Source organism: Lepisma saccharinum, unplaced genomic scaffold (assembly GCF_977018435.1).
Source record: "Lepisma saccharinum unplaced genomic scaffold, izLepSacc3.1 HAP1_SCAFFOLD_639, whole genome shotgun sequence".
In the NCBI taxonomy this organism is placed as follows: Eukaryota; Metazoa; Arthropoda; class Insecta; order Zygentoma; family Lepismatidae; genus Lepisma; species Lepisma saccharinum.
In genome coordinates, this window is record NW_028143310.1 from 1 (window position 1) to 27040 (window position 27040).

General features: G+C 39.6%; 3 protein-coding genes across 3 annotated transcripts; 2 read left to right on the plus strand and 1 right to left on the minus strand.

The window, feature by feature from the left end:
• Positions 1-2015: 2015 nt before the first annotated feature.
• On the plus strand, positions 2016-23661 carry LOC145983086 (uncharacterized). The gene is made up of 2 exons (XM_083116358.1): positions 2016-2116; positions 19359-23661. The coding sequence occupies exon 2, from the start codon at positions 19369-19371 to the stop codon at positions 20632-20634; it is 1266 nt and encodes a 421-aa protein (XP_082972484.1). The 5' UTR covers positions 2016-2116; positions 19359-19368; the 3' UTR covers positions 20635-23661.
• LOC145983087 (uncharacterized) lies at positions 4249-4878 on the plus strand. Its single transcript, XM_083116359.1, has one exon. The coding sequence runs from the start codon at positions 4249-4251 to the stop codon at positions 4876-4878; it is 630 nt and encodes a 209-aa protein (XP_082972485.1).
• A 2142-nt stretch (positions 23662-25803) lies between the features above and the next one.
• LOC145983088 (uncharacterized) lies at positions 25804-26535 on the minus strand. Its single transcript, XM_083116360.1, has one exon. It carries the CDS (start codon positions 26533-26535, stop codon positions 25804-25806), a length of 732 nt encoding a protein of 243 aa, XP_082972486.1.
• Positions 26536-27040: the final 505 nt, after the last annotated feature.

The following is a 27040-nucleotide window of genomic DNA, read 5'->3' on the forward strand; positions in this document are numbered from 1 at the left end:
GCCCCCCTGGCACTGCCTTCAGCCCCCTTGACATTAGGTAAAACTATTTTGTATAATTTGTTTGCAGTGAAGGGTGAAAATGTAGACAGCAGATATTATTTTGCTCACAACTTTGGTGAAGGCTAAATTCACAAAACATGAACAGCAGCTATTACATTATTTATCTGTACCTTTGCTCCCACTGTTGCGACCTCCCTTTTAGACAGAAATCTGTGACTTTGACGTCATCATCCAAGTTCCCTCCTCATCTGCGTCAAAGGTCAACAGATCCCAAGTTTTGGGAACGAAGAGGAGTTTCATTGCTTCGGCCAGGGGTAGAATGTACTGTAAGCAATATGATTAAATATTATACATTTTTGTGTGATTATAAATATCTGTATCATCAAAAGTAGTATGGATTGTGTAGTAAGAGATGATTTCAATAGCAGTCAATTAACACTTCAAGCGAAGCGAAGTTTTTGTATATTTCTAAATTTTATGTAACTTTATGACCCCCCACACGCACAAAATTCACCTTCATTTAACACTGTTAAAGTTTTGAAAAATGGACTTTGTTTACAAAGCCCCCCTGACAACCTGTGAACCCCCCCCCCCCTTCCGAGATCAATTCTAGCTACGGGCCTGCGCCCGACAGCTTGAATGGAATACTTTTTGCACCCTAGATCTCGAGATACCAAAATACCACCCCTCCTTCCCGCAGGAGACTCGGACCTGCGCGTCCCGTATCCCGGGCCCAACCAATATCTATGGTAGTGCATATATTCCCAGGGGGTGGAAAAATTTATCAACATGGTTCAGAACGATTGATTTAATTGATTGAATTGCTTTTATTTTACTTCTCTTTTCTGCCACTTTTGGCTAATCGCGAAGATGAGGATGAGGGATGAAATTGATGAAAGGACACTCACAAAGAACACCAATGCCCGAGCTGGGATTCGAACACGGGATTGATTGGGAACGAATTTCGAGATATAGTCTCTGTGTGTGTGAGGGTGGGTATTCCCTGACTTCTTTCTCTTCAATTCGAATACTGACTAACAAAAGACCAATGAATCCCGTAGTATTCAACTCATCATTGTACAAACAGTTTGTTTAACGTTGGCAAACGTCTAGAAAATTGCAAAGTTGTTCATTGATTGCATAACTTCCTTCAGCTTTAGTGTACTGGAGACTAACATTGCCTCTGAGCAGCCGTCCAAAATGACGGTTTTCCCTGTTAGAATAGTGCCAATGAACATTAAACTCGACAACTTGCAGACGCTCTTGTAACACTTTTGTAACACTCGAGGACATGATAATAGCTGATGCCACACTGTTGTATTTCTCAAAGCTCAATGAAGTTAGATTTTGCAAAAACGTCTTGAAATTGTTTCATTTTTACAGCGTAGCTTGATGGTGAGTACATTTTTTTTGTACTTGACTTTTTACTTTGCCTAATTTCGTAATACGCTAAGCACGAAGATAGTTTAATAACAACAGAGCGTTGTTTCACACACGATTCTGTAAATACACGAATCTTTTGTTCCTCTTTATTTCTTTGTTGATTGTCTGGATTTATGGTGATGTGCGTGTTCTGAAATTAGTCCAAATAGTAATAAACAATTACTGTACAAAGGAAATATTTCTCCCATCACTAAGTAGATACATGAACGTCAACTTGAAATATAATTTCCTTTCGTTCACTGCGAAACTTCCTCTAATGTCTGGTAATGGTATGAATCCTCTGCTCTGTAAATAATTCAATGCCCTATTCTGTGTGAAATTACGTAATGCAATAAATTAGTAAGAACAGAAGTTTGATTTAAAGTACTTCATCGAAAAAGTATTATTTATGCTAAGAACCCAAAACTTAGCATGCCTAACCTAACAACTACAGTATTTATTCTGACGTGAGACAGACGAAGGTCAGTGCAGCGCTCAATACTGTGTGTATGATAAGTGAGATCCGCATGAACAACTGATAAGTAGACAAAAGAACAACACACTCTCGGTGCTGCCATCTACTGTTGAGTAATCAAGCTTAGAACGATAACTTATCATTATGACTTGGTGCTGAGATCGATCAGAGAGAGACGTCACTTTGCTTCGCTTCTCGAGTTGTTCCAGATTTTAATAGGTGAGTTGCTACCTCATTAGACTAGTTAACTACTTAAACAAATCGAAAGATTAAAATCTTTCTTTTGATGTAAAAGCATTAGTTGGAAAACCGTTCTTTCGAATTTGATGGAATATTGAAATACACCTATGAAAAGTCATTCAGTTCTTGATGTATTACGTAGCCCTGTTATCTGACATTATCTTACAGGCTACCTCCAGTGTAGGAACATAGGTGAATGCTTCTTTAACAGTATTTATCAAAAGGTTAAAAAGTGGAATAATGTAAAATGTAATTGATTGAGTTGGTATTTTTAAGTCCACTTTATGCACAGAAAGACTACTCGGGACTGGACCTACAGTTTTAACTGGGCTTCGAACCACTGTGTTCTTCCACCGGGTATCGAACCTGGCACCCCTTGATTACAAGGCGAAGGTGATACCACTGCGCCATCGGGGAGGCCAATGTAAAATATAAGACTGGTTCCTATGTCGCCCAACCCAAAATTACTCTACCCAAGCGGACAAATTCAATAAATATAAATACTTTAGGAAAATGTGAATGATTCAATAAATAATAATGTTCTGCTATTTCATCCATTAATATTTTGCTTGTGAATATTGTCGCTACAAGTTCACAAGTTATCATCCCATAAAAAGCTTTGCTGTTCTTTAACCAAACATTCGTTTAGTGAGTAAGTTTACGTAAATTGTAATAAATATAGCGTTGAATGAAAATAATTTAAGATTTTCTTTCAACTCTCTAAATTCAGCTTTACTTTGTTATTGGAGAGTGAACGAGCTATTGAAACAAAAATTGTGATCTAATGAACACTTCCGTGATTATATGCTGTAGCCAGACGTCGGTTTTATTATATGGCAAAATTATATGGGGTATTAACAGGCCTGCATTTAGGATGTTTGGAGGGGGCCTGCGGTTCCGAGTCTTCACTGGAGAAAAAATTCTTTAAAAAGGCCGCATGATAAAGACTTTGAGTTTTTGTTTTACTCACAGAAAGGCTTATCGAGACTGGACCTACAGTTTCAAGTTGGACGCGAACCACTATGTGCCCCCACTGGGTATCGAATCCGTGGCCCTTTGATTACAAGACAACGACGTTACCACTACGCTATCAGGGGGCCAGCCATATAACAGAATATTATACTTGTGGTAATAGTATCAAAATATAACTAATCATCTTGCATAACTTGGCTTAAAAATTAGGGGTCGAAATGGAAATTTTGTGAAACGAAACGTTTTATTTTCGTTAACATAGAGTTGTCTTTTTTGTCCCTGGTTACTAGAGCGAGGAGATAACTATACTGAAATGATGCGCTGCATTACAATTAATACATTTAACATTAAAATATTGGCATAAACATGAAATAATATCAAATACATTCAGTGGCAGCAATTCAGGAAATCTGGACCCAAGAGCTTACGGTATTTGGAGCGCACACAGAAGGGAAGCCGTTCATCAAGCGCACGTGAAGGTCACATAACTGAGTCAACCTAGCATATCCAAGGTGCAGGTGGTGCAGGCGAGGAGGAGATTGAAATTTGTAAATTGGGTTCATTCTTTGCAAAGTATTTGTAGTGAGAAAGTCGTGGTTCAGAGCGCTTTGTTATTGTGTAGGTTTTTAAATGGAAATAATCACCACTTACAAGAGTAAACCTAGTCTTCTGCTCGACGGATATCGGTACCGTGTTGGCCGTCAGACTGAGAACATTATCCACTTGCGGTGTGTGAAGGAACGGAAACTCAAGTGCAAGGGTTCGGTGAAAACGTCATCGAACAAAGATGTTTTGGAATCGACTCCTCACCAATGTGTGTCAAACGTTGTCGAGTCGGAAGTAGAGAAAGCCAAGTATAAATGCAGGAAAAGAGCCAGAGAGGACCTTTCGACGCCAGTCAACGCCATCTACAAGCAAGAGTTTGGTAAACTGTTCAACAGGGGATACGAATTGGTGACCGAAGTTCCTAGATACGAGAAAGTGAAAGGCAATCTGTGCCAAGAACGCAGAAAAGCTCTGGGGACTATGCAAAATCTGCCGACAGTTCCGAAATTTCATTCGATGATGAGATGCTGCGACTTTCCGACAGGACGAGCTTCCTTATGTTCGACATAACTCTGGATAATGGAAAGAAATGCATGATATTTGGAAGTGACAGTGGCAGAAAGTTATTAGAATCCAGAGACTCTTTCTTCTTAGACGGCACATTCAAAAGCTGTTCTAAACAGTTTCAACAGATTTATACAATCCATGCTGATTGTGGAAGTTCAGAAAAAGAAACAACATTTTTTCAAGCGGTGTACGTCTTATTGGAGGATAAGAAGAAATCGACGTACGTGCAACTTTTTGAATCGTTAAAACGTCGGGGTTGGTCTCCGAAAACCGTTAAATTGGAGTTTGAGGTAGCGGTGATACAAGCGATCAGAGATGTGTTCCCACAGACTTTCGTGTCCGGTTATAATTATCATTTTAACCAGTGTCTGTGGAGGCAGATACAGCAACTAGGCTTAGCAAAGGAGTACAAAGAAAACGAGGAGATTAGGAAAACACGTAGGATGTGTGCTGCTTTGGCGTTCATACCGACAGAAAAGGTCGAAGAAGCCTGGATCGGGATTATGAAGCGCACGCCACAGCATCTAAAATTAACAAAATTCCTGGACTATTTTGTGGAGCAGTGGTTGAACAACGAGAATATTGGAATGTTTCCGGCCAAAGACACCGGACAAATAATCCGGTTGAAGGATGGAATAACAAGTTCAAAAGGATAGTTGGAGATCGAATCCGAACGTTTACCTACTTCTCCAGAAAATGAAAGAAGAAGCGGATGAGATAAGCGGCAGGATAATAAGTATTGTAAGTTAAGGGGTTCAAGGCAATACTTTGTAGGTGCCCTCTATTTCTATAAATTTAGCCTCAGTTGTATCATATTATGACCATTTTTTGTGGATTTTATAACGTTCGACGACGTTCCAGTACAATTTTTACCGTAACTCAGTTTTTTTTCACCTCATACTTTGTAAGTATGCTACGATTTTACGTGATATAACTAACCTATTCATTTTTACGACCTTTCACGAGGATATATATATATATATATATATATATATATATATATATAATCTTTAACGGACTTATCTAACCTACATGGGAAACAGTTGACCTATACGTATGCATATTTTTTCTAATTCGCAAAAACAGATGTTGACTAACTGTAACCGTTTTCGAGATACATTCACTTCCGGTCGCCATTTTCAATTTCTTTCAGCTATTTTCGCAATATCTCTTACCGTTTTTGAGATACGTCCACTTCCGGTCGCCATTTTTATGATTTTCGGAAATTTTTCCGGAAGGATCGAGGAATTTTGATAGGCGACGACAGAGCAAAAACTCGGATGTTGGAATTTTTTTTTAAGTTCATCAACATTTCTTTTTTTAGTATTTTGAATTTTTGATAATTTTTATTCGAATTTTTATGATTTCTAAAACGGTGATAGTTTCTCTTAATTTTGAAACTTCTTGGCGTTAAAACTGTTCCGTGACCCTCATTTTTGGCATCTTGGACGAATGACTTCTCTGCCACCAGGATTACGCTGCACACGGTGTCGTCAGGAAGTGGATTGTGAAATTCACACACTATTCTGATGTTGGTGCGATCGTTGGCCACTACCTGTTTTGCTTCTATGTGTTGATTACGAACATGGGTCTCTCTGCTTTGAATTCGCTTGGAGTGTAGTACATGTCCACGTTACCCGTGTTTACCCTTTTGTATGCGGTGTACGCTTCGTAAAGCTTGAGATAATCGGTGGTGTTAATATCTAGGTTGTAATTCTCACGCGGTAAAACTTCGTTTCTTCTGTTCTTGAGATAGACGTTCTTGATTTTGCAGTTGTCGAATTTGCTGGAATCTTTTTCCTGGTTGTTATCGCGTCCAGTCTGAAAAAGCACAACAACGAAATCTGGCATGTTGAACTGCGTCGTGGCGTCGAATTCGTAATGGTTGCCCGAAGCGGGTTTCTTCACGCACTGGTAACTGTAAAACTGAATGGGTACTTGTGGATTTTTCAAGATTTCCGCTTTGTACTTGAGCGCGTAGTTGGTTTCGTATTCTACCACTGGAATTCTCAACTCAATGCTCTGAATGACGCATTTGGATGCTTAGGGTAGGGTGTTGGGTAGTTGCGTGCCGTCGGCGTTCAAGTTACTGTATCGCATCAAAACATTGTTGTCGTTCGAGGATCTGGAAAAGTGATTTTCAAACCTGCTTTCCATATGATCTCCTTGTAGTTTGAGAAGAAACCCGGAAGTAGGCGCATGGGAAACAGTACCGTTTGATTTTTTGTCAAGATTTTTGTTCCTGCTTCGAATCCTCCTGCTTGGTAGTAAGTGGCATCTGTTTTCGATAGTTTTAATGTTCCCACTACTGTGGAAGTGATCCCGGGGTAGTCAACTCTATCGATGATCGTTCCGTGTTTTCTAACTTCAACTTGCAAGAACAGGTGAGGCACGAAGTTGTCTACGAGTTTCAAATTTGCGTTGTTCGGGAATGCTTCTCCGTTTTCCTTTTTCACCACGTCGAATTTAACGTAAAGGTCTGCTCTGTGAGGATGTACGAATCCGTCTCCAACATCGATGTCCACCTCTATTTCTCGGGTCGGTTCGTTGAGATTGGCGAACTTGCGACGGTTGGGAGGGAAAGATTGCAATTCGTAACTTTCGATTTGCTTCATTGTAGTTATTTATATGTTGATCTCAACGATGGCCGTTAATGTGGCTCCTGCGAAATCCACATCATCACCTTTTTCGTTGGTCACCACCAATTCTATATGATCGATTCTGTTGCGACACACCGGAAAGTATATCGGTGACGAAGGTGTGAAGATGATCGGTGCCATGAATTCTGAATTTGGTTTGAACGTCGCGATGAGTCCCGTTTGTTTGTAACTACCGATATTGTCTGCTTTTGTGAAAATGCCTTCTGCCACGTTGCAATGCATGTTCAAAGTCTCGATGAACAGAAATTTAGGAATGTTGGCGCCGAAGTGTTTGATGTCAGGTTCGAGTTTGGTGTTGTTCTCGAAACCCAAAAGCTCCGATAGTACCCAGGTCCACGGTTTCTGTTGCAGATACCAACTCAACTCTGTGGGTCACGGAATTTTGAGAGAGAAATACTCCTTTTGGTAATTCGACTTGCAAAGTAGACAAATTGTACTGTCCCGGTATGATGTTGATATTTTCTTTGGAATCAGGTACATGCTGTAGAATGCACGAAGAGCGATGGATTTAGGATAGACGATATCGTCGTGCAACGTGAGTTTCAAGACCGAAGTTTCGCTTGTGAGATGGAACACTCCCATGATGTTTCAGGTTCCACAATGCTTTCTGGAATTCTTGAATTGATGGGTTATTTATTTGATACAAAAAGGCGAGCATGGAAACGCAAAGATGACCGCAGTTCACTTCCTCGAAACCTTGGATTCTCTCGTCATTGTAGTAGAGATTGGAAGCTTTGAGATATTTTACTAAACTCGACGGTGGAACACCTCCGAAAGAATCGAAAACGAAAGCGGTATTTGAATGTTTGAGATAACATATCCAATGCGTCCCTGGATTTTCGTAATTGTCCCAGTTGACGACTCCACACTCTATTCTTTTAATTGTAGAGGGTAAAGAATCTGACATGTAAACTCCCCGGAAGTGTTTTACTCCCAACGGTTCGATCGGGCCTCCCAGATAGTGCAGTGGTAGCTACGCCGACTTGTAATCAAGTGGTCACGGGTTCGATACCCGGTGGAGGCACAAGTGGTTCCGATCCCACTTTAAAGTGTAGTGTAAACAGTCCCGATTAGCCTTACTGTGCATAAAGTGGACTTAAAACACCAACTCAAACAACGGTTCGATCAGAGATTCAATGTCGCGGTTACTGAGTGGTTCTTCTGTTATTAAAACTTGCTCAAAGCGTACTTCTTGGGACCTTTCCTTTTTTTCCATTTCCAGGTTGTTGTTCCAATTCCACCTTGTTCTTTTTCGGGTGGATTACGGTTTTTGCTATAGTTGCGCTACCATCCGCCAAACTTCCCACTGAACCCAAAGCTTCTAAAATTGCTGGAATGCTGAATATGAAACCTCCCGTGTGAGATTTTTTCCACGAACGCTGCAATCTTTTCAATTGAGGAGTGCTGAGCAACAATTTTATTCCGTGACCTTTGGCAAGAACGTTTCTTCTCGCGTTGTTTTTTGGTGAGTAACCCGTCGAGGGCACCCAGATTTTTTATATTCGAGTACTGTACTTGGTACACGTCACACTTGGGCTTCATGATGATGCTATGTTATTTATATATCGCAGGTGTCGAAGAAGAAAGTTCGTATTTTGCATAGTGGTCGAAATTCTGATGTTACTTCAATCAAATCGAAATCCTCGTCACCTCCGTCGAACGTATTCGTAAATATTTTATGCAACAGCTCGGGAGGAAGTTGTGTTATTTGAATCTGTGTCATTTTTTTATGTGGAGTTATTTATAGACCCCATCTCAATTTCCGTTTTGTGTTCATGGCGATGGTTGTGCTCAAAGCTGCAACCCGCTCACCCAGAGAAACGTCCCTGTTGATAAGTCTCCAGAATGCTGCATGTTCCAATTTTCTATCTGCTTCGTGACGTGCTTCTAGATTTGTTTGAGTGTTGTAAGCGATGTCGTGATCCTTGCATGCAGCGTCCAACGGATTCACTCCCCTGTCTGCTTTTTCCAATCTTTGTTCAAGTTTGGTACTCGGTCCGCAGTACTGCTAACCTGGGATATGCATTTAGAAAGGTGATTTGTTTATGATATCGTTCACGAGACTTTTGCCTTCAGCCACGTTCCAAAATTTTGGTGGAAGAGTGTTGCTTATTTTGATCAGGTAACCTATTCCTTTATTGTCGTTCACGATGAAGTTGGAGAGTTTGGTGCTGATTATGTCCACGATGCCTACCTTTTCGTTGTGAAAGTTACGGTTACCTGCATTTTCTTCGCCTGCTATGACAAGTAAACGATCCACGAGTTTCCTAAAATCGTCCACCCACACGAATTCCTTTGGCAATGTGTTGTAGCGTTTGACACCGCTTCCACTTTATATATTGTTCCCAATAGGTTTGATGAGATTCCTGTATTTTTCTCCGCTGCTGGATTTCACTCGGTTCTGAGTGGCGTCTTTGTTTTGGTACAGAGCATCTGACAATATTAAAATGTCCGTCTAACTTTGATAATCTTCGTCCGTGTAATCTTTCGGATATTTCTTGGTAATGAGTTCCCACAGTCCCACCGTACCTGGCCCAACTATTTTCTTCACCTAAATTAACTTTTACGTCGTCTCCTTCGAAGGTAACGTTCGATTTTTCAATTTTCCAAATCACTCCTTCGTTATTTTCCATGGTCGGGTACAATTCAAACACCTCATCCTTGTTGAATTTCCCGCCGCTCAGGTAATGGACCTAAGTCGATCTTATCCGAAGAGGATGAAGTGCTTCCTATGGCTTGAGGTTTGGAAGCTTGTCCGAGTTCGAGAGGAGTGTGAATGCTAGAAAGAGGCGTGGATGGAAAATCCACAATTTCGAGGGGCAAGAGGTACGAGTTCCGTGATAAGATCCTTGTTTTGTTCTGTAACATTTTTAATTTCCTTACCGAGACCGCTGATGGCGTCGATGAGAGTTTGACCTTTGCGCTTGTTCTATTCGTAGAATCCACGATTCTCGGATTTCCAACCTTTGAATCGTTTTGCAAGGTAATCGCGCAATTTCAAGTTGTCTTCGATTTATCGTTTTGTCATTTTTTAAATATTTTTTTGATACGGAGATATTTTAAACGTCGTGTGACGTTGCGACATTCACAAAGTTGTTGATTTTGTTTCTGAATTTTCCGTCGTTCGGTTTTCGAGTCATATCGATTGTACAAATCCAAAATCGTCACTGTTGCAACAAAAAGAGCAGAATTTCGAAAATTTATTGTAGTTTAAATCTTCTCCTACGTAGTCATCATAGACATGCTTGAGTTTAGTGTGATTTTGACGAAACAAACAAATAAAATTAGCATTGTCGCGTAGTAACTGTTTGGGAATTTAGGAAAAAGTTTGAGCTAAGTAAAAGCAATCTATTCTCCTGTGAAAACCTTGAGTGAAAAAGTTGAGAATTTCATTTTGATTTTCTAAAATTACATCGCCGAAGACCACGACTGAATTTTCGTGACAACAGTCGAGTGTTTTATTTTGGATTCAAAAGTTTCTATGCCCAGTCCCTCGTACAGTTTCGTAGGTTGCTGATACTTTGTTTGCTCCAAAATTTTTGACAACACGTACTGGTGTCTATTCTTCCAATCTAACCAATTATGTGCAAGCAGAAAATTGTCCACCAGTAACGTAGTTTTTCCACAATCGGAAGGACCAACAATAAGACAACGAATGTTATCGGGTAGCAACTCGCCGTTTTTTTCTTTTAGTTTGAAATTTGATAGCTGGTAGGCGCTTCACCACGTTCCACGTACTCATAGAATTACTTCGTTTGCATTGATCCAACTCTTTTCCGGAAGTCCCAACAATTTGACAAACAGTTTGTTATATTTTTTACGCAATACTTTCTCGATGAGATACGTGTCGGGGTATTTAGTTTTAGAGAGCTCCTCTTCGTAAAAGCGACCTTTCAAAATCTCGTTCCTACTATCCTTTATTATATACGTGTGACGGTTTCCGGGTAGAACTCGAACTACAGTAAAAAGTTCCGTACTCCAATTTCTAGTGAATCCCTTCTCGAATGTACGTTTGAATTTGCTGATCTTCACCTGGTCTCCTAGGATTTTTGGTCGTGGGACTGTACTTTGGACAATAAACCGTAGAAATTAAACGCCGCTCGTCAGATTTAGTAACGTCAGCTGGTTTCAAACCGATTGTGCGATGTCGTTTATGATTGTAATTGTTTACGAGTTCCTGCAGGATGTCGACCCATTTGTAATTTCCCTAAAGCGTAAACCGTTTCCACATGCACGTTTCAATGCTGGCTTTTATGTTACTGAAGGTCGAATAATTACGAATGTCGTGCTTTTGAATTAATTGCCGGAGAACGGAGTTGTACAATTCTTTTCCGTTGTCTGTTTGCAGAAAACGTGGTTGTCTACCACTTTCTGTGAAAATTGTTTTGAATGCTTCCACTACACATGTTACCGCTTTGACCATGAGGGTCACATTTTGCGAATTTTGAAAATGTGTCGATGACGGTTAGGAGGTACTTGTTGCCCTTGTTGATTTTATGTAAATTCATAAAATTACCCCTGCTCATTTCGACGAGGGCACATTGCCACAAATCCTCAATGCCTTTTGTCACCACCGCTAAACGGTTGTAATTGCGACGTTAAGTTTTTTCGTCAACGATGGTCTCTAGACATGATACAAAAACAGGAACATGACAATGATTGGGTTTTTGACCACCCAAAATATCATTAGGCATTTTGGTGATGGTTATTTATTTATTTATTATCGGATACGTGATTCTCAATTCTTTGAAGAGAGTAATGAGTTTGTTGTAATCTCCCAAAAGCTCGACGTACAGGCAATCGTCGGCAGAAACGTCGTACGTGGTGGTGGTGTCCATCTAATCGTGTTTGATTCGGCAAATGTTTCGCCCACGTTCTCTGGATTTACGGTTATCTGAAGTTTCCCGCCGATCGGAATCTTGTAGAAATTTAGGTTGTTGTTGAAGACGTAAAAGTTTTACCAACTTCGTCATCGTATTTCGTCCAAAAGCCGTTTAAGGGAATAATCAATAAACCGTTGAGTTTAGATAATACTGAAGACAAGAGATCCAAGCTCGGCGATGCAATTTGAATAGATACTTCAATGGTAATTTGCTTTCTGAAACCGAACAAGTTCATAGGCATGGTTATTTTAATTCATGCGATAATTTGAGACAGTCTTTTGTTGTTTTTGTTTGTTTGGTTATGAACATTCAATACATTTCTTTCCATCTTTCAAACGATAATGACCCCAAGGCAATGTGTGAATACCGCCCGACAGGATGCATCTTTCATCATCACGAGCATCTAGTGCAACTTTTCTAACTTTGTTTATGGTGAGGATGTGGTCAACGCTTTGAATCATTTTTTCTAATCGTAGCATTGTCGACTGTGAGTAGAGACAATCAATATAATCTTGAAATAAATGTTTGTTTTTTACTGTATTTTTACCGACTCCTTTAGCTTTCTTAGTAATGCTACTCTCTGTTCTTATTGCCTACATTTTTGAACGCAAGCCGGCAAACTCGGGATGATGTCACCATTTTTCTCATCTTTCAATTAGCCAGGTATTTTTTTTTGTTACGGGAAGAAGGAATGTTGAACCTGTTTGGTTGGGAGTAGGAAGAAGTATCAAAATACTCGAACATGGATGGATTTTTTCCGTCTGCATAGAGGTTAGGCGTTTGGATGTGGTAGATGAAGCTGTCGGTGTCCATGTAGAGCAGAGAGATATGATCGTTATAAGAGAGGTTTCACAGCATGATAGTGGAGCTCCAACACGTGAAGCTTCGACAAGTCGAGAACCGTAGTTCCTACATATATGGGCTTAATGAAACAAATCATTTTTTTTTCTCCATGGGGATCAGTGCCAGTTGTTGGTGATAAATTTTTCGCAACTTGAAAGTTGAAGTTGCTATCAACTTCCGACACTTCCTGGCATCGGAGACCAACCTCACGTCCACACGATTCCGCACGATCTCCATTGTTTTTCCGAACACCGCATTATTTATCAACTTATAAAAATCTTTTTCCAGGTCGGAAGTGGCGAGGGTTCTATGTCGCGTGTTGGTCTCGATGTACGGTCTCAGCCAATCGGAATGTTTTAACTTGAGTATTCTTCTGACATTTACTATCTGAACTCCCTTCCTAATCAAAGACCGTAGACTTTTGCAGTGGACAAACGATCTCTCTTTTCTCTCCAGAGTTAATAAAAGCTTACATTCATTAGATTCAGGTGGACATTTGAATTGGGTTACCTGGGGTAGATCGCTGAACAGATCGTGCAGATGGTCTGGGAAATGAAGATCTACCTCTGCGAAGGAACCATATTCCCTATCGTCGAAATGGACAGATCTACCGAAGCAGGATCAATCCATTCAAAACCACCATAAGGTAGTTTCTGCATCATAGAATGCCCATACATATTATTTACATCAACGTAAAATATGTAATTGGAAGAACGGTTTGGATCGTATTGATTCGCAGACATATGAATGTTATTTGCCTATGCGTGTCTCTGCGAACATTGAACCATTCCACCCCGTATCCCCCTCTCTATAAAAAGCACCATGTCTACGTCGGAGATAAGTTCCAGCTTGATGTGAGTTTGGAACAACATGGGCGACCACCCCAAACCAGGCAGGCTGTAAAAATGTGCAGGGTCCAACTTGTAAATATTCACTGCCGTTTTCCTGAATGCCTGAAAAAAACATCTGCGAGTATTGTTACGTCTAATTTCAAGTATGAGTCGTGATAATCCCCGAGAGTATTGCATTCCAGTTTATCCCACATTAATTTCGCGTGCTCATATTCTTCGTTTGTGATGCCTGTCTCTCTGAGTCTGCTGTAGAATTCTCTTTGAGGTGGGAGAGTGTTGTCATTAAATTTAGATTTATCAGTTACATATTGATATGGATAAATGCCTTTACGTCTAATAAGTTCTATATCTACGTTGGGAAAACTAGCTCTTGTTATTTTCAATTGATCATCGGTGAGTTTGCTTGTGAGGGCGTCGAGCCTAGCCGAAATAAATCTATACGAGTCGAGAAAACTCATTTCGTTTGTATTTTTCTTTCCTGGAATCGACACTTGCTTGCTGAGACTGATATATCTTTCCTCATTCTGGGCCAAGACACCTATAAGTTTTCTATCATAACCAAGATGCCTGACCAAGTGGTGAAAATCGTAGCCGCTGCCGTTGTGAAAAAATATGGGGACAAATTTAGGTTTTTGAGTTTTTAGGTTACAAACATTGCATAATGGACTCATGTAGTTTCCGGTGAAATAATCCTGGTGGAATATTTTCCAGTTTTCATCTGTGAAGTGTTGATAACGCAAAGGACAGACAACGGCAGCTTTGTGACTTTGCAACTCTGTGGTACATAATGGAAGCATTGGTTTCGATTTATGAAACACACTACCAATGTCATCAACTCCTCAACCATTTTTTCCAGGAAACGTTCGGCAGCATCGGGCCCACGGTATATGTATGGTTCATCTATTCTATCCTGCCACTCGACAACGTAACCAAAACTATTTGGTTCATGAAGCTGATACGGCGTTGTGGATGAAATTTAAGGATCTGGCTCGCAGTAGGACAGCGGTTTGAGAAATGCCTCAAAATCTGCAGTAATTATTGTCGGGTGTTCCAACAAGGCCCTGTGAATTTTGAATTCTTCGACCTCTATCGATTTTGTCATTAACATTCGAGCTGGTCTGTTGACCCCACAATATATTTTATGTTCGGTAAGTTTTTTGAGCAGCAATTTGGCGTCCAGTGTATTTTCGGTAGTTGAGTTGATTTTGATCGTCGAACACGGTTAAGATTGATTGATTGATTTGATTGATTTGGTGTTTTAAGTCAACTTTATGCACAGTAAGGCTAATCTGGACTGGACCTACAGTTTAAGGTGGGATCCGAACCACTATGTGCCTCCACCGGGTTCGAACCCGGAACCTCTTGATTACAAGGAAACGACGCTACCACTGCGCCATCGGGGAGGCCCCTGAACACGGTTAAGCACCTTGGACAAAACTCGACATGAGTTTTATTCGTACTTAGTTGTTTGACTTCTGACCAAGCGTGAAAGTGAGCGAATGAGACAGTAGTGATGACGACAATGCTCGTTGGAAATGACAAGAAGATTTATTGCGCGGGCATTGTCTTCATCAATATTGCTTATTCTGACGGGATGTACGACATGCTTGTCCGGTGTGTAGCCATACACATTTATGGCTAAGCGTTTTCCTTCTGCATCTTGTGTACGCGACTCAAATTTTGATATATCTTTAAAGAGCAACTGGATAGTCGATACCCGCCACAGCATATTTAATCTCATCAACATACTGCGTATAATGCGAAATCTGCCCTGGATGATTTGATTGATCAACCGGGTACAGAGCCGCCAAGATGCACCAAAGAATGCATTTGTTATCTATGTTTTGAATGTTCAGCACAGTCCTCTTATGTTGTCCGGTGGAAGAGACACGTAGCTGGAAGCCGAAAGAGGTGCGAATTGGTTTACATAAACAATTAATTTGTGAGGGCTCCCACATAATGACCATCCTGATTCCTTAGCCTCGAAATCATCGATTTGCTTAACAAGTTCGTTGCAAACATTAAAATAGAATTCGTCGAAATTATCGATGTCTACCAAATGAAGAACCTGTTTTTTTGTTCTGTGATAAAAAATATTCGTTGTGCCATCGTGTTTCTCGTATTCAGAAAATAGATCAACATATACTTTAATGGAATTGTTTTCCAGTTTATCTTTCAGAATATTTATTATAGATGTTTCTATTTCACCCAGGAAACTAGGAATGTCACAGCCTGGTTCCGACGTAAAACGGTGATCCTTGAGCTGGCCATTAAATGCAGACCTACTTGGTTTATGTTCATTTGATAACTTAATTTGTTTAGAAGTAGAAGCTTCAGTTCCTGGAATATGAATTTTCCTTTTCAGTACTTGTCCGGTCGATTGTTTGCAAATTTTCAGACGCTTATTTAGATTAGGAATGCTAATTATCATTCCGCATTGTGGACAGAGCTTAGAAGGTAACAAACTATTTATTCTTGAACCTGTTTCACTACACCTTGCTCTATGTACTGATAAATTGTTTCTTGAGATTAGCTTCTCACAAGTAACGCATTTGGTTTTATCATTTTGACGAGTGAAACTGGTGGATGTCATTTTTTAATACGCTTTTACACAAATCAAAGAGAATAAAAAAGTCAAGTAAAGAACGATAGAATTTTCAGGTATGTTATTTATATAGAATTTCTCGGGGGCAACAAGTAAAATCCGATCATGTAAAAAATTCAATGTGGTCGAAAACACTAGGAAACACCCGAAACACCTTCTAAAAAACTCTTTAAACTTGAAATAATTTGTCAAATATAGCTTTAAAACAAGTTAAAGGACTATGGTCGCAAATACGATAGAATTTTCAGGTATGTTATTTATATAGAATTTCTCGGGGACGTAACACGTCTGGTCCAGACAATTCAATTTCTAACGTGTTTATATATTTTTTAAAAAAATACAAAATATGCCTTGGAAATTTCAACCAACTTATCTAACTAGATTGGGGAAACCTCTAACTATTGTCATTTCCGAACTTTTAATTGCCATCTCCATTGTTATTTTTGCTCAATTTTCAAATTGGCCATAACCAAATTTACCACAAGGAGATGGCGGTTCCTAAATGACAATAGTTAAAGACATATTTTAGTGAAATACGCTGGCATAAGCTAAGTTCCTGTTGCTAGAAGGCCTTCGTCGTTGCAAATCACCTAACCCATTCGCTAAGAAAAAGAAAAAATGTCGACGTACTGAAAAAAGTTGACAGAAAATTCCAACATCCGAGAGTTTCAACGTTTTGCTCGAAGATGGCTATGTCGTCGCCTATCAAAATTCCACCATCCGAGTTTTGCTCTGTCGTCGCCTATCAAAATTCCTCGACCCTTACGAAAAAATATTCCGAAAATCACAAAAATGGCGACCGGAAGTGGACGTATCTCGAAATCGGTAAGAGATATCGCGAAAATAACTCCAAAAATCTCCCCCGTTTAGCCTCTTATCGATTTTGGTGATATAGAGTACGAGTGTAAAATTTGGTGGTCCTGAGGTCAAGGGGTAGGACAATTGCCAATTTTTTTTCGATCGCTCGTAACTATAGAAGGGACGATCGTAGAAACATGTTGTTTTTTGCGTTAGCATCGTCTCGGTGTCCTCTGTCCTCCCCTACCAAAATTGGTGTAGGTCGTCATGGAACCAAATTTACCCCCTCTGAAAATTTTCCAAGTCCGTGCTAAAAAACCTAAAATTGCATATCTCAAAAATGGTGAAGATAGGGCAAAAATAAATCGAAAAATCTCCCCGTTGGGTACCGTTAGGTTAGGTACCACTTGTCGATTTTGGTGATGTAGAGTACGCATACCAATTTTGGTGGTCCTAAGTATAAGGAGGAGGGGTGTTTGGTCCAAACACCAATTGCCACTTTTTTTTCATTGCTCGTAACTTCCGAACGGATGGTCGCGGAGAGTTCAGGTTTGGTGTGTTTGCATCGTCTCTCGATGTTCTCCCTGACTGGAAGAAATTGAAAAGGGCGACCGGAAACGATTACACTTAGTCAACATCTGTTTTTGCGAATTAGAAAAAAATATGCTAACGTATAGGTCAACTGTTTCCCATGTAGATTAGGTAAGTTCGTAAAAGATTGTAAAGATATATAGTATATCCTCGTGAAAGGTCGTAACAAAATGAATACGTTAAGTTATATCATGTAAGATCGTGAAAAGCTGTAAGAAAAAAATCCTCATGACAGGTCACAACTGAAGTGAATATGTTACCTAACTCGTAAAAAAGTGAATAGGTTAAGTTATATCACGTAAGATCGTAGCATACCTACAGTATGAGGTAAAAAAAACGAGTTGCGGTAAAAATTTTACTGGAACGTCGTCGAACGCTATAAAATCCACAAAAAAATCGTCATAATATGATACAACTGAGGCTAAATCCATAGAAATAGGGGATACCTACAAAGTATGCGTTGAACCCCTTAACTTACACTAGTATAATGACTGAAGGCTTGGGAATCCAAAGCAGGAAGAGGAGACGCAATTACATTGAAACGGACAGACGCATACAAGCCATTCTAGAAAAATATGGTGAAACAAAAGACTTGCTTCACTGCCTGAGAGCTCTATCGTATGTGTCCAAATTTGGTTGAAAGCCATTAACCTTATGTGACGAGGCTATTGCCGATTGAAAACATTATTGTGAAAGGTTTTGACGAAGCTGAGTGCTGAATTAAAAAGTATTAATCCTAAAAAATCTGACGAAGCCGTTGCTAATAGACAACAACCTTTAAACCACCATTGTGTATTAGATTACACATTGTCCAGTCAAAAGTCTGGAAAAAAGTGTGAGGAAAGGTTGACATTTAATCACAAAGGTAGAAAAATATGTGTGCGCTCGTTGTACGGTCGTTTAAAGATCATTCAGGAAGTGTGCGCTGGATGTATGAAATTTCCTTTTGCGCTCGGTGTACGTCCGCCAGTCGCGTACAAGCCTTCTGGATTTTTTTGATCTTTTATTATTTGACTGACTTGGAATTTTACCATTGGTATACTGACAGAACAATGGAATCCACAATAAGCGACAAATAATTTACAAATAAAATAGTAAAAACGAAAATCATAAGCTACAAATAGATAAAGTCAACATAGATGCCATCATACTCTGATAAGCTTCGTTGCAACAAAGCGTCTCCACGTAGAGGGAAAGGTTACATCAATGCTTTAATATGTACTAATGATTAGTAGTTGTCTAAAGCAACGGATTTGTAGTAAAAATTCCAGCTCTGTCATAGGTTCAATTTCTACAACCTGCAAAATAAATTTCACGTCAAGACGGGAGAAGAGGTTCTCTCTCGATACGTAGTGTTAGAATAAGTATGGTTTAAAGCACTAGACAAAGGATAATGTTTAATTAACATTGAATGCTAATGTAGAACCATTGTGATTAACATTCAGAAAATTAATAGCTACGGTGTTCACCCAATCTGAGAATCTTCATGAGCTGCTCTACAATTTTCAAACTGTGCAACATCAATTTAGAACATCTTCAGTTCTATTCGTATCATACTACCCGCGAGCAAGTTCTCCCTGCTTGAGCAGTTTCCATTCCTTTCAGGCATATTGCCTCCCCGATGGCGCAGTGGTAGCGCCGTCGCCTTGTAATAAAGGGATCCCGGGTTCGATATCCGGTGGAGGCACAAGTGGTTCGGATCCCACTTTAAACTGTAGGTCCAGTCCCGATTAGCCTTACTGTGCATAAAGTGGATTTAAAACATCAAATCAATCAATCAATCAAACCTTTCAGGCATAACATGCTACTTGTTCCAAAATCTTGAAAAATGAGTGGCCTTTCAGTTTCATTCATAACCACTGGAGATTTTATCTCATGGTCCTTTTTCCTTATTTTGTCTTCCAGATTAACCACCATGTCTGAAACACAGTCCGATTCTGATGTCCGTTCTGCCCACTCCTGGTTGGATAAGGATTTCTTCCAGAGAGGATTGCGGGATGCCGAAAACGATCCTGATCTTGTGGTGAAGAGCTATCAAGTGTATCCTGGGACAGCTGCAGGGGACAATTACTCCACCACTGTGTACCGGGCGACAGTGGTTGCCAGGACGAAGCAGGGAGACCAGGAATACAAATTTGTGATTAAGTGTATTCCAGAAAATGAATTCAGGAAAGCGATTGTTAAGAATATGAACGTGTTTCCGAAAGAAACGCAAATGTACGATACGGTATTCCCAACGTTCCTGGAGTTCCAGATGAGCAAAGGTGTTACCAAGTCTCTGCTCTCTTACGTGCCAAGTTGCACCTTCTCCACAATGGAGGAGGACAAGGAGGCGCTTGTCCTGAGGGACCTGGCTGCGCTTGGGTTCAAGATGAGCAAAGGGAAGATGGGTCTGGATTTAGATCACTGCAAACTGGTTTTCAGCGCGCTGGGAAAGTTCCACGCATTGTCCTTTGCAATGAAGAAAGAGAACTTTGAAGAATTTCAAGAAAATTTCAAGCTCTTTAAGGAAACCATGTACATCAAAGCGAATAAGCCAATGGTGGAACCACTTCTATCGGCGCAAATGGATACCATCGTGACGACGGCGAAGACCTTCGCTGGCTATGAGAAATATCTTCCGAAGCTTGAGGAGTTGAAGACGACGGTTTTTGATAGGTTTATAGAATATTGTCAACCTCAGGAACCAACTGCTCTCCTTATACATGGAGACTGTTGGTTGAACAACATGTTGTTCTCATACGACGCTCAGGACAGTCCCAAGGAACTGAAACTGCTGGACTTCCAAATGTCTCGTTACGCCTCTTTCGCACTTGACCTGGTCTATTTCCTCTTCACTAGTACCACCAAGCAGCTGAGGGACGAACACCAGAAGGATCTTCTCAAGATCTACCACCAGAGTTTCACTGAGTCCGTGAAGGCTCTTGGTTCGACTTGCGATGAGATCACGCTGCAAGTTGTGGAGAAGGAGCTGGAATCTAAATTGCTCTTCGGTGTAATTACGGGTTTTTGCATGTTGCCAATGATTCTTGCTGCAGAGAACGCTGTTCCTGATATTGATTCTATAACCGAAGAAAACATGGAGGAGATATTCAAGACGTCCCGCTTGAACGCAAATCCTAAGCTTCATTCTGCACTGAAAGATATGTTGGACGAGATTGGAGGAAAATTTTTGTTGTAGACTGATTTCAATGATCTTCACGACGATGTGTCTTTATACATTGGTACGTGATGATGATGATCTAGTCAGATGATGTATTATAATATCGAGGTTGATTGATTTTGTTTATTTTACTTCGCTTTTATGCCACTATTGGCCAATCGCAAAAATTAGGATAAGTGACACTCAGAAAGAACATGCCCAGGCTGGGATTTGAGACCCCTGAAGCAGACTGTTTTCACCGTCCGCCACGAAGGTCGTAAAATATGCAAAGTTGAAGATCCAAGCATTTGTATTTTTGAAATTACAGTTTTGCAAACTATGCGATTTTTTACCATTTTTCCAACATCTTGTTAACTTTAAATTGCAATATTTCGGCAATGAGGGAACCTATAGAAGTTATTGGGAAGGCGTTGGAAAGGTCATGAATGGCTCTTTCACACCAGATATTGCATATCCATGTCAGGGTAAACAATTGAAGGTGCCATTTTTTCAAAAACGGGTTTCTTAAGTTTCTTCAAAAAAAATTATAAGTCATACATAAACTATTACTCAATAACTGTACAAAATTTGAAAATGGGACGCCAATGGGATCCGTAGTTACGTTAGATTTAGGGTAGGGTAGAGAAGGTTAGGTAATGCATGATTACATATTTTGATAAACAAATTCCTAATATTTAAAAGTATAAGTCCATCAGAAATTAAATACAATATTTTTTTAATTACCGTACATGAATCTAATGTTTAAATTCGCGCACCCTGATGTCACTTACACCTAGTTTTGTAATCCATTATTTTGGTAACAAAAATGGCTGGTTTGGTAATCCTTTGTTTGGTTAACAGAAATTAGAGTATATTTTGTATTTGATGTTGTATTACAACTAATGTCATCTAAGTCTAATGCATATTATTTATCTGGATGAGCCAGCCGCTCGTCTGATGAAAGTAAAATTACTATTTTTCACAATTGCGAGTCCATATTTAATTCCATATTTGATCCATCAGTTTTTCCTGCATATAAATACGTTCCCAGTTCATAAGGCTGTATTTGACCAAAATCAACTTAATTTTACATGTGTTGTGTCAGATTGAACAGAAATCACAGACATTTTCAGTAAGGGTATTGTCGCATTGGAACCCGTTTCGGTCAAGCTTTTAAGTTAGTGTACAAGGCAGATCGAACAACACCATGCAAAAATATGTGAGCAATCACACTGGTTACGAGCAACTCGGGTGTGAACGGGACTGTTTCACCGTCCACAGAATTTAACTAAGTGGTTTCGTTTTTACTTTCTCACAAGCAAATTCGCCAGAAATAGCCCTTGCACTATTTATACAAAGGCTGTCGCAGAGAAGGTGAGACTAATTCCTGTATAGGAAAACAGCGACCTCCATTGGCTAGCAAATATACTAGGGTGAAAATTTGGTTCATTAGCTGCCGATTGAGACCAAAATGAGCGCAATAGGTCAAAAAGTCGTGACTGCGTAGCAGTTAAAAGACAAGCATGTACATGAACCCCTCCAAGAATCATTAAAAAGAAAGAAAAAAAAATTACAAACAACAAAATTTTTGTTCAGAATCAGCCATATCGAGTAGCCGTACATCTTTTTCAAAATAGGCACCATTCACAGCTAAGCAAGCGTCCATATGCTCCTGCCACTTTGCGAATGTCTTTGAAAACTCGTCGTCAGGTAGCGAACTGAAGAAAACTTGCGCTGCGGTGATCATTTCTTTGTTCGTCATGAAATGACGACCACGTAAAGCGGCCTTTAAAAGTGGAAATAGCCAAAAGTCACAGGGTGCAAGGCCCGGGCCGTATGTTGGATGCGGGAAAATTTCTATTTTTCTCTTCGTCGCGTAATCCCGAAAAGCTCGCGCGGTATGCGGGCATGCGTTATCGTGATGCAATATGCAGGACTTCTTCAAATGCGGCCTCTTTTTTGCTACGTGCTTGCTCAGACTCTCAATGACTGCTTGGTAATAGTGTGGCTCTACTCAGTCTGTCTTGATCGGCATGTGCCTGTTGAAACATTGCATGTGTTTCCGTAGCACTTTTCCCTAAACGCCAACAAAATTTTATGGCATGTCGCTGTTCATCTTGAATACTCATCGCGAAAAGCAATGTTATACACAAAAACCTGGAGGGGTAAACGAAACACGTTCCACGTAAATCAACACAGCTGCTCACTAACGTGGTTTCGCAACATGTGACAAATTGCTACGGAAACCGAATGAATCATCCTACACGACGCGACTAGTGCCGAAACCATAGTCAGTGTTGCCAAAGCAGGAAAAAATCTGTCTCACCTTCTCTGCGACAGCCTTTGTACCTGGCCTCTTGCGTTATTTGCATGTCAATATTGGACAACTGAGGTTTATTGACTTGTTACACATCAATCCATAACCACAGTTTGGAGCCAAGAGCAAAACAATAAATACGATTTTTTCGTTATTACAAATACACACAAATAATAAAAAACCTTCCAAAAATCTCAATAACTCACTCCTATCATCTCTCCAATGATATTTCCAGCAAAAAGTTTTTCAATGTTAACATTTCATAGGCCATTTCGGTGCATTATACATACCAAACACTCTACCACGAACCTGACGATATTTCTTATGTAATGTGCACTGTGACTACATCGTCAGAACGTCCGTCAGTCGAACACAGAAGTGTAAAAGTTTGACCGAAACCTGATCCTATGTGACAGTACGCTAATGGAATCTGTGATTATACAGGTAGGGCTTGGCTTGATAACTCATCTATTAGAGTTTTGACACGATTGAAATGCAAATTTCTTTCCATATATCATAAAGGTTATAATCAGAGTACTTTGTAAATTTGAAAAAGGTCTTTCTAAGTCACACTTGTAATATTTTGTTAATATGTTTATTATATTACCATTTTTATTTGTGCTATGGAAGTTCTATAGGTTCTACAGTATAGCTAATATAGCTAATAAAGTCTCACTTTTAAAAGTGCAGACGATAAGTGTGAAATTTGTTACAAATATATTAACATGTATTATATTTATGTGTGAAATAAAAATACTATGTATCGAAGGTTTCCTAGCTTTACTTGCCTTTGCAATATCTCAAAGCCAAGTCTTAATTTATTACATGCTGATTGAAAGTAAAGTAAATTATGCACAGTCTATACTTAATTTTGTCACAGACAAATCTTCGTGAATGTGTATGATAGTTGTCGTCAAGGGAATTGATATATAGCCTATTCTGTCTGCCAAGTGGCTTTTCAGTTGGTAAGTTCGAGTTCCGTCGCCCTTATTTTCTGGTTTCCTACACCGGAACCGCATCGCGATGCTGAGTGGACGTCGAAATTTTTGTAGGTCCCGCAGGGCATCGACGAAACTCGAGAATGCTAAAGTGGTAGCTTCGTCGCCTTGTAATCAAGGCGGTGGAGGCACATAGTGGTTCGGATCCCACTTTAAACTGTAGGTCCAGGGTATATTTGTGGATAAAATTATATTATTTTCCCTCTTAACATAATATTCAATATATTTGAAGCAATAGTTTGTATTCCCCAGATATTGCCTCAAGATAACATACTAAATCTAAATACAAGCATAATAGATCCCACGCTGATGCCCCCCCCCCCAAACAGGTTCCTCTGAAAAGAATAAGGCACCGCCAAATTCTTTGAGTTTCAAGTTCATAACTAAGTCACAGTGTCAATAAAATGGCATCCAATTCTAGTTGTTAAAAAAATAAACAAACAACCACGAGTTAACGATATTACAAAAAAAAACCACTTCCACACTGTCCTCTTGTTTAACTGTGCCATCTGACATGACTTTAACTGGACATATTTAAACATAAATCCCTATTATTTAATTTACATTAAAAAAATATCAAATTATACACTGTGAACTTCAAATCCGCTGGAGCGGGGAAGGGGGCCGAAGAGGATAACATTGTTCCAGTTATGAAAATCTGTGTAAGTAGTATGTCCTCACCTGCCTTCGAAAATTTTCCTGACAAAGGTGGGGACAAATTTTACAATGCATACTTAAAGAAAAATTTGTATCTATGATGGCCTGGAAAAATTTTAATGCATTTTGCATTAATAAACTTAAAGTTTATTTTAAAAATGTAATTCTTGATTCAGTTCCGATTACAGCAACCAATCTTACATCATGAGGATATTGAATGTAAGTGCCAAAAATTAGCAACCAAATGGGGGATGCAGAAACCAGAGAGTGCATTCCACCTCACCCCCCTTCAAATACTACCCTGGTTGTCCCCATATTGAACTATACAAACATGCCATTTCAGAAAACGTGTGTCAACGTCACTTCAAATCAGCCAATCATTCAACCATCCAAATCTAGATCAACACACACACACACACACACACCTAGGAATTTCGATGATGAGCATTGATTCGTAGTAAATAACGATTTGTGTTTATATTTTGTCCTTTTTACGTAGCTTTTCCACCATTTTAGGTTACTATGACAATGGGGAAAATGCTATTAATGAAATAACACGAAAGGGGAGGATGTATGTCAAGGCTTAGAATCGAAACCAGGATTTTCCATGTTTGGTCTTTGCTTTTGTAAAACTATGACATATCGGAAATATCCATATCTAAAGATAGTTCTTCTACTATGAAAGAGTGAGATGTTTCAAATCTAGGAAAATATGTCACGTATTATGTAAGCAGATAGACAAGAAATGTGCTTCTAAGACAGCTGATTAACCAGAAAAGAAGTTATTGATAAGCGACCACAATTTTGACAAATCATTTTTCTTGTTTATCTGATTACACTGTTGTTATGTAGGTTTTCTATGGAAAACAATCTCAAAAAAGATAAATGCCACTTCAGTTAAACATTGTCCCGGATATGAACTTTCATAACCTCTTGCTATCTGATAAGCAACGGAATATTCCCCCTTAAGAGTTTTACGTACAGAAAAGTACTGCCCATAAACTCTCTTTACAACTTGAAGCTTTTATTCCAAACACATATGAAGAGATAATTAAATTAAATTTGTCACATAGTAGCAGAATATGTTCAAGTTTTCTTTTCATAACATAATAAACCTCAATATGGGCACCATTGTTTGCACGAAGGACGTCAAGGCGAAAATCGATTTCGCGCCATGTCCGCTCTAGCATAGCTTCATCAATGGTGGCTATGGCATTGGTGATCCTTTGCTTGAGGTCAGTAATGTTCCATGCCTTTGTTCCCGAATTCTAGGGGCATTATGTCTGGTGAATGAGGTGGCCAGGGAATAGAGTCATCCCGTCCAATCCACCTACCGGGAAATGTTTGGTCCAGGAAGTCACGGACATTTAATTCCCAATGTGGTGGTGCACCATCCTGTTGGTAAAAGACGGTTGGTTGAAGATCAGCCAGTTGTGGTGTCACATATTCAGTCAAAAGGTCAAGGTAAACATTTACAGTAATTGTTTGCTCCGCAAAGAAAAATGGACCAATGATTCGATTGAACATCAGTCCACACCAGACATTCAACTTTGGACTGTCTCGTTTGAGGTCCAATGTCGCATGGGGGTTTTCTGAGCCCCAAATTCTCGCATTGTACGTGTTCAGTTTACCGGAAACATGAAATGTTGCCTCATCAGTAAAACACACTCGTTTGAGGAACATTGCATCCTCCGATATTCGATGAAGCATGTCCACTGCAAACATTTTGCGTTTCGGTTTATCATTGGGCTCGATGGCATGCAACAGTTGCACTTTATACGCATACAATCGCAGGTTGTGGTGTAGGACCTTGTGCACTGTTGATTGTGGTAGCTGTAACTGTCTGGCAGCAGTGCGAATGGATTTCTTTGGAGAATTAACAAAGCCTTGTCTTACACGTTCGATGTCTTCCTCTGATACTCGTTTCCTTCCACTTCTTGCTTTATCCAAAATTGTACCGGTCTCCATGAATTTCCTGTGCCATTCACAAATTTAATGGACGTGCTGGTGGTTGTTTCCCATACCTAGTCCTGAAGTTTCGCTGAGTCTGAGTGTCAGATTTTGTTTCAATGAACCACGCCACACATTGTGCCTTTTCTTGCGAAGTAGCCATTTTTCTTTCGAGGACCTCTCTTTCTTGACAATGTTACTTAAAATACACAAATTTACTATTAGTAGAAACTTTAATAGTAAACGAGTACAATTAAAAAAATTTCACTCAAATATCTCATCATTTGCATTTGTAGTGAATTTTTGAAGTTGTAAAGGGATTTTATGGACAACCGGTATATCTTCAAGAGCCAAACTATAATTTTCTATAGCATATCTAGTTATAATCAATTGGAAACGACAAACTTACGTGATGAAATTAAATACTTGTGTTTCAAGACATGAAGAGTGCTTCAATAAAAAGGTCATTCTTGTTTGCTGCGGGAAATTTTCCATCGCTGCATTGGCAGCACTTACGTATTAA

Coding starts and splice junctions, on each gene's coding strand:
- LOC145983087 (XM_083116359.1), top strand. CDS start 4,249: ATGATATTTGGAAGTGACAGTGGCAGAAAGTTATTAGAATCCAGAGAC.
- LOC145983086 (XM_083116358.1), top strand. CDS start 19,369: ATGTCTGAAACACAGTCCGATTCTGATGTCCGTTCTGCCCACTCCTGG.
- LOC145983088 (XM_083116360.1), bottom strand. CDS start 26,535: ATGGAGACCGGTACAATTTTGGATAAAGCAAGAAGTGGAAGGAAACGA.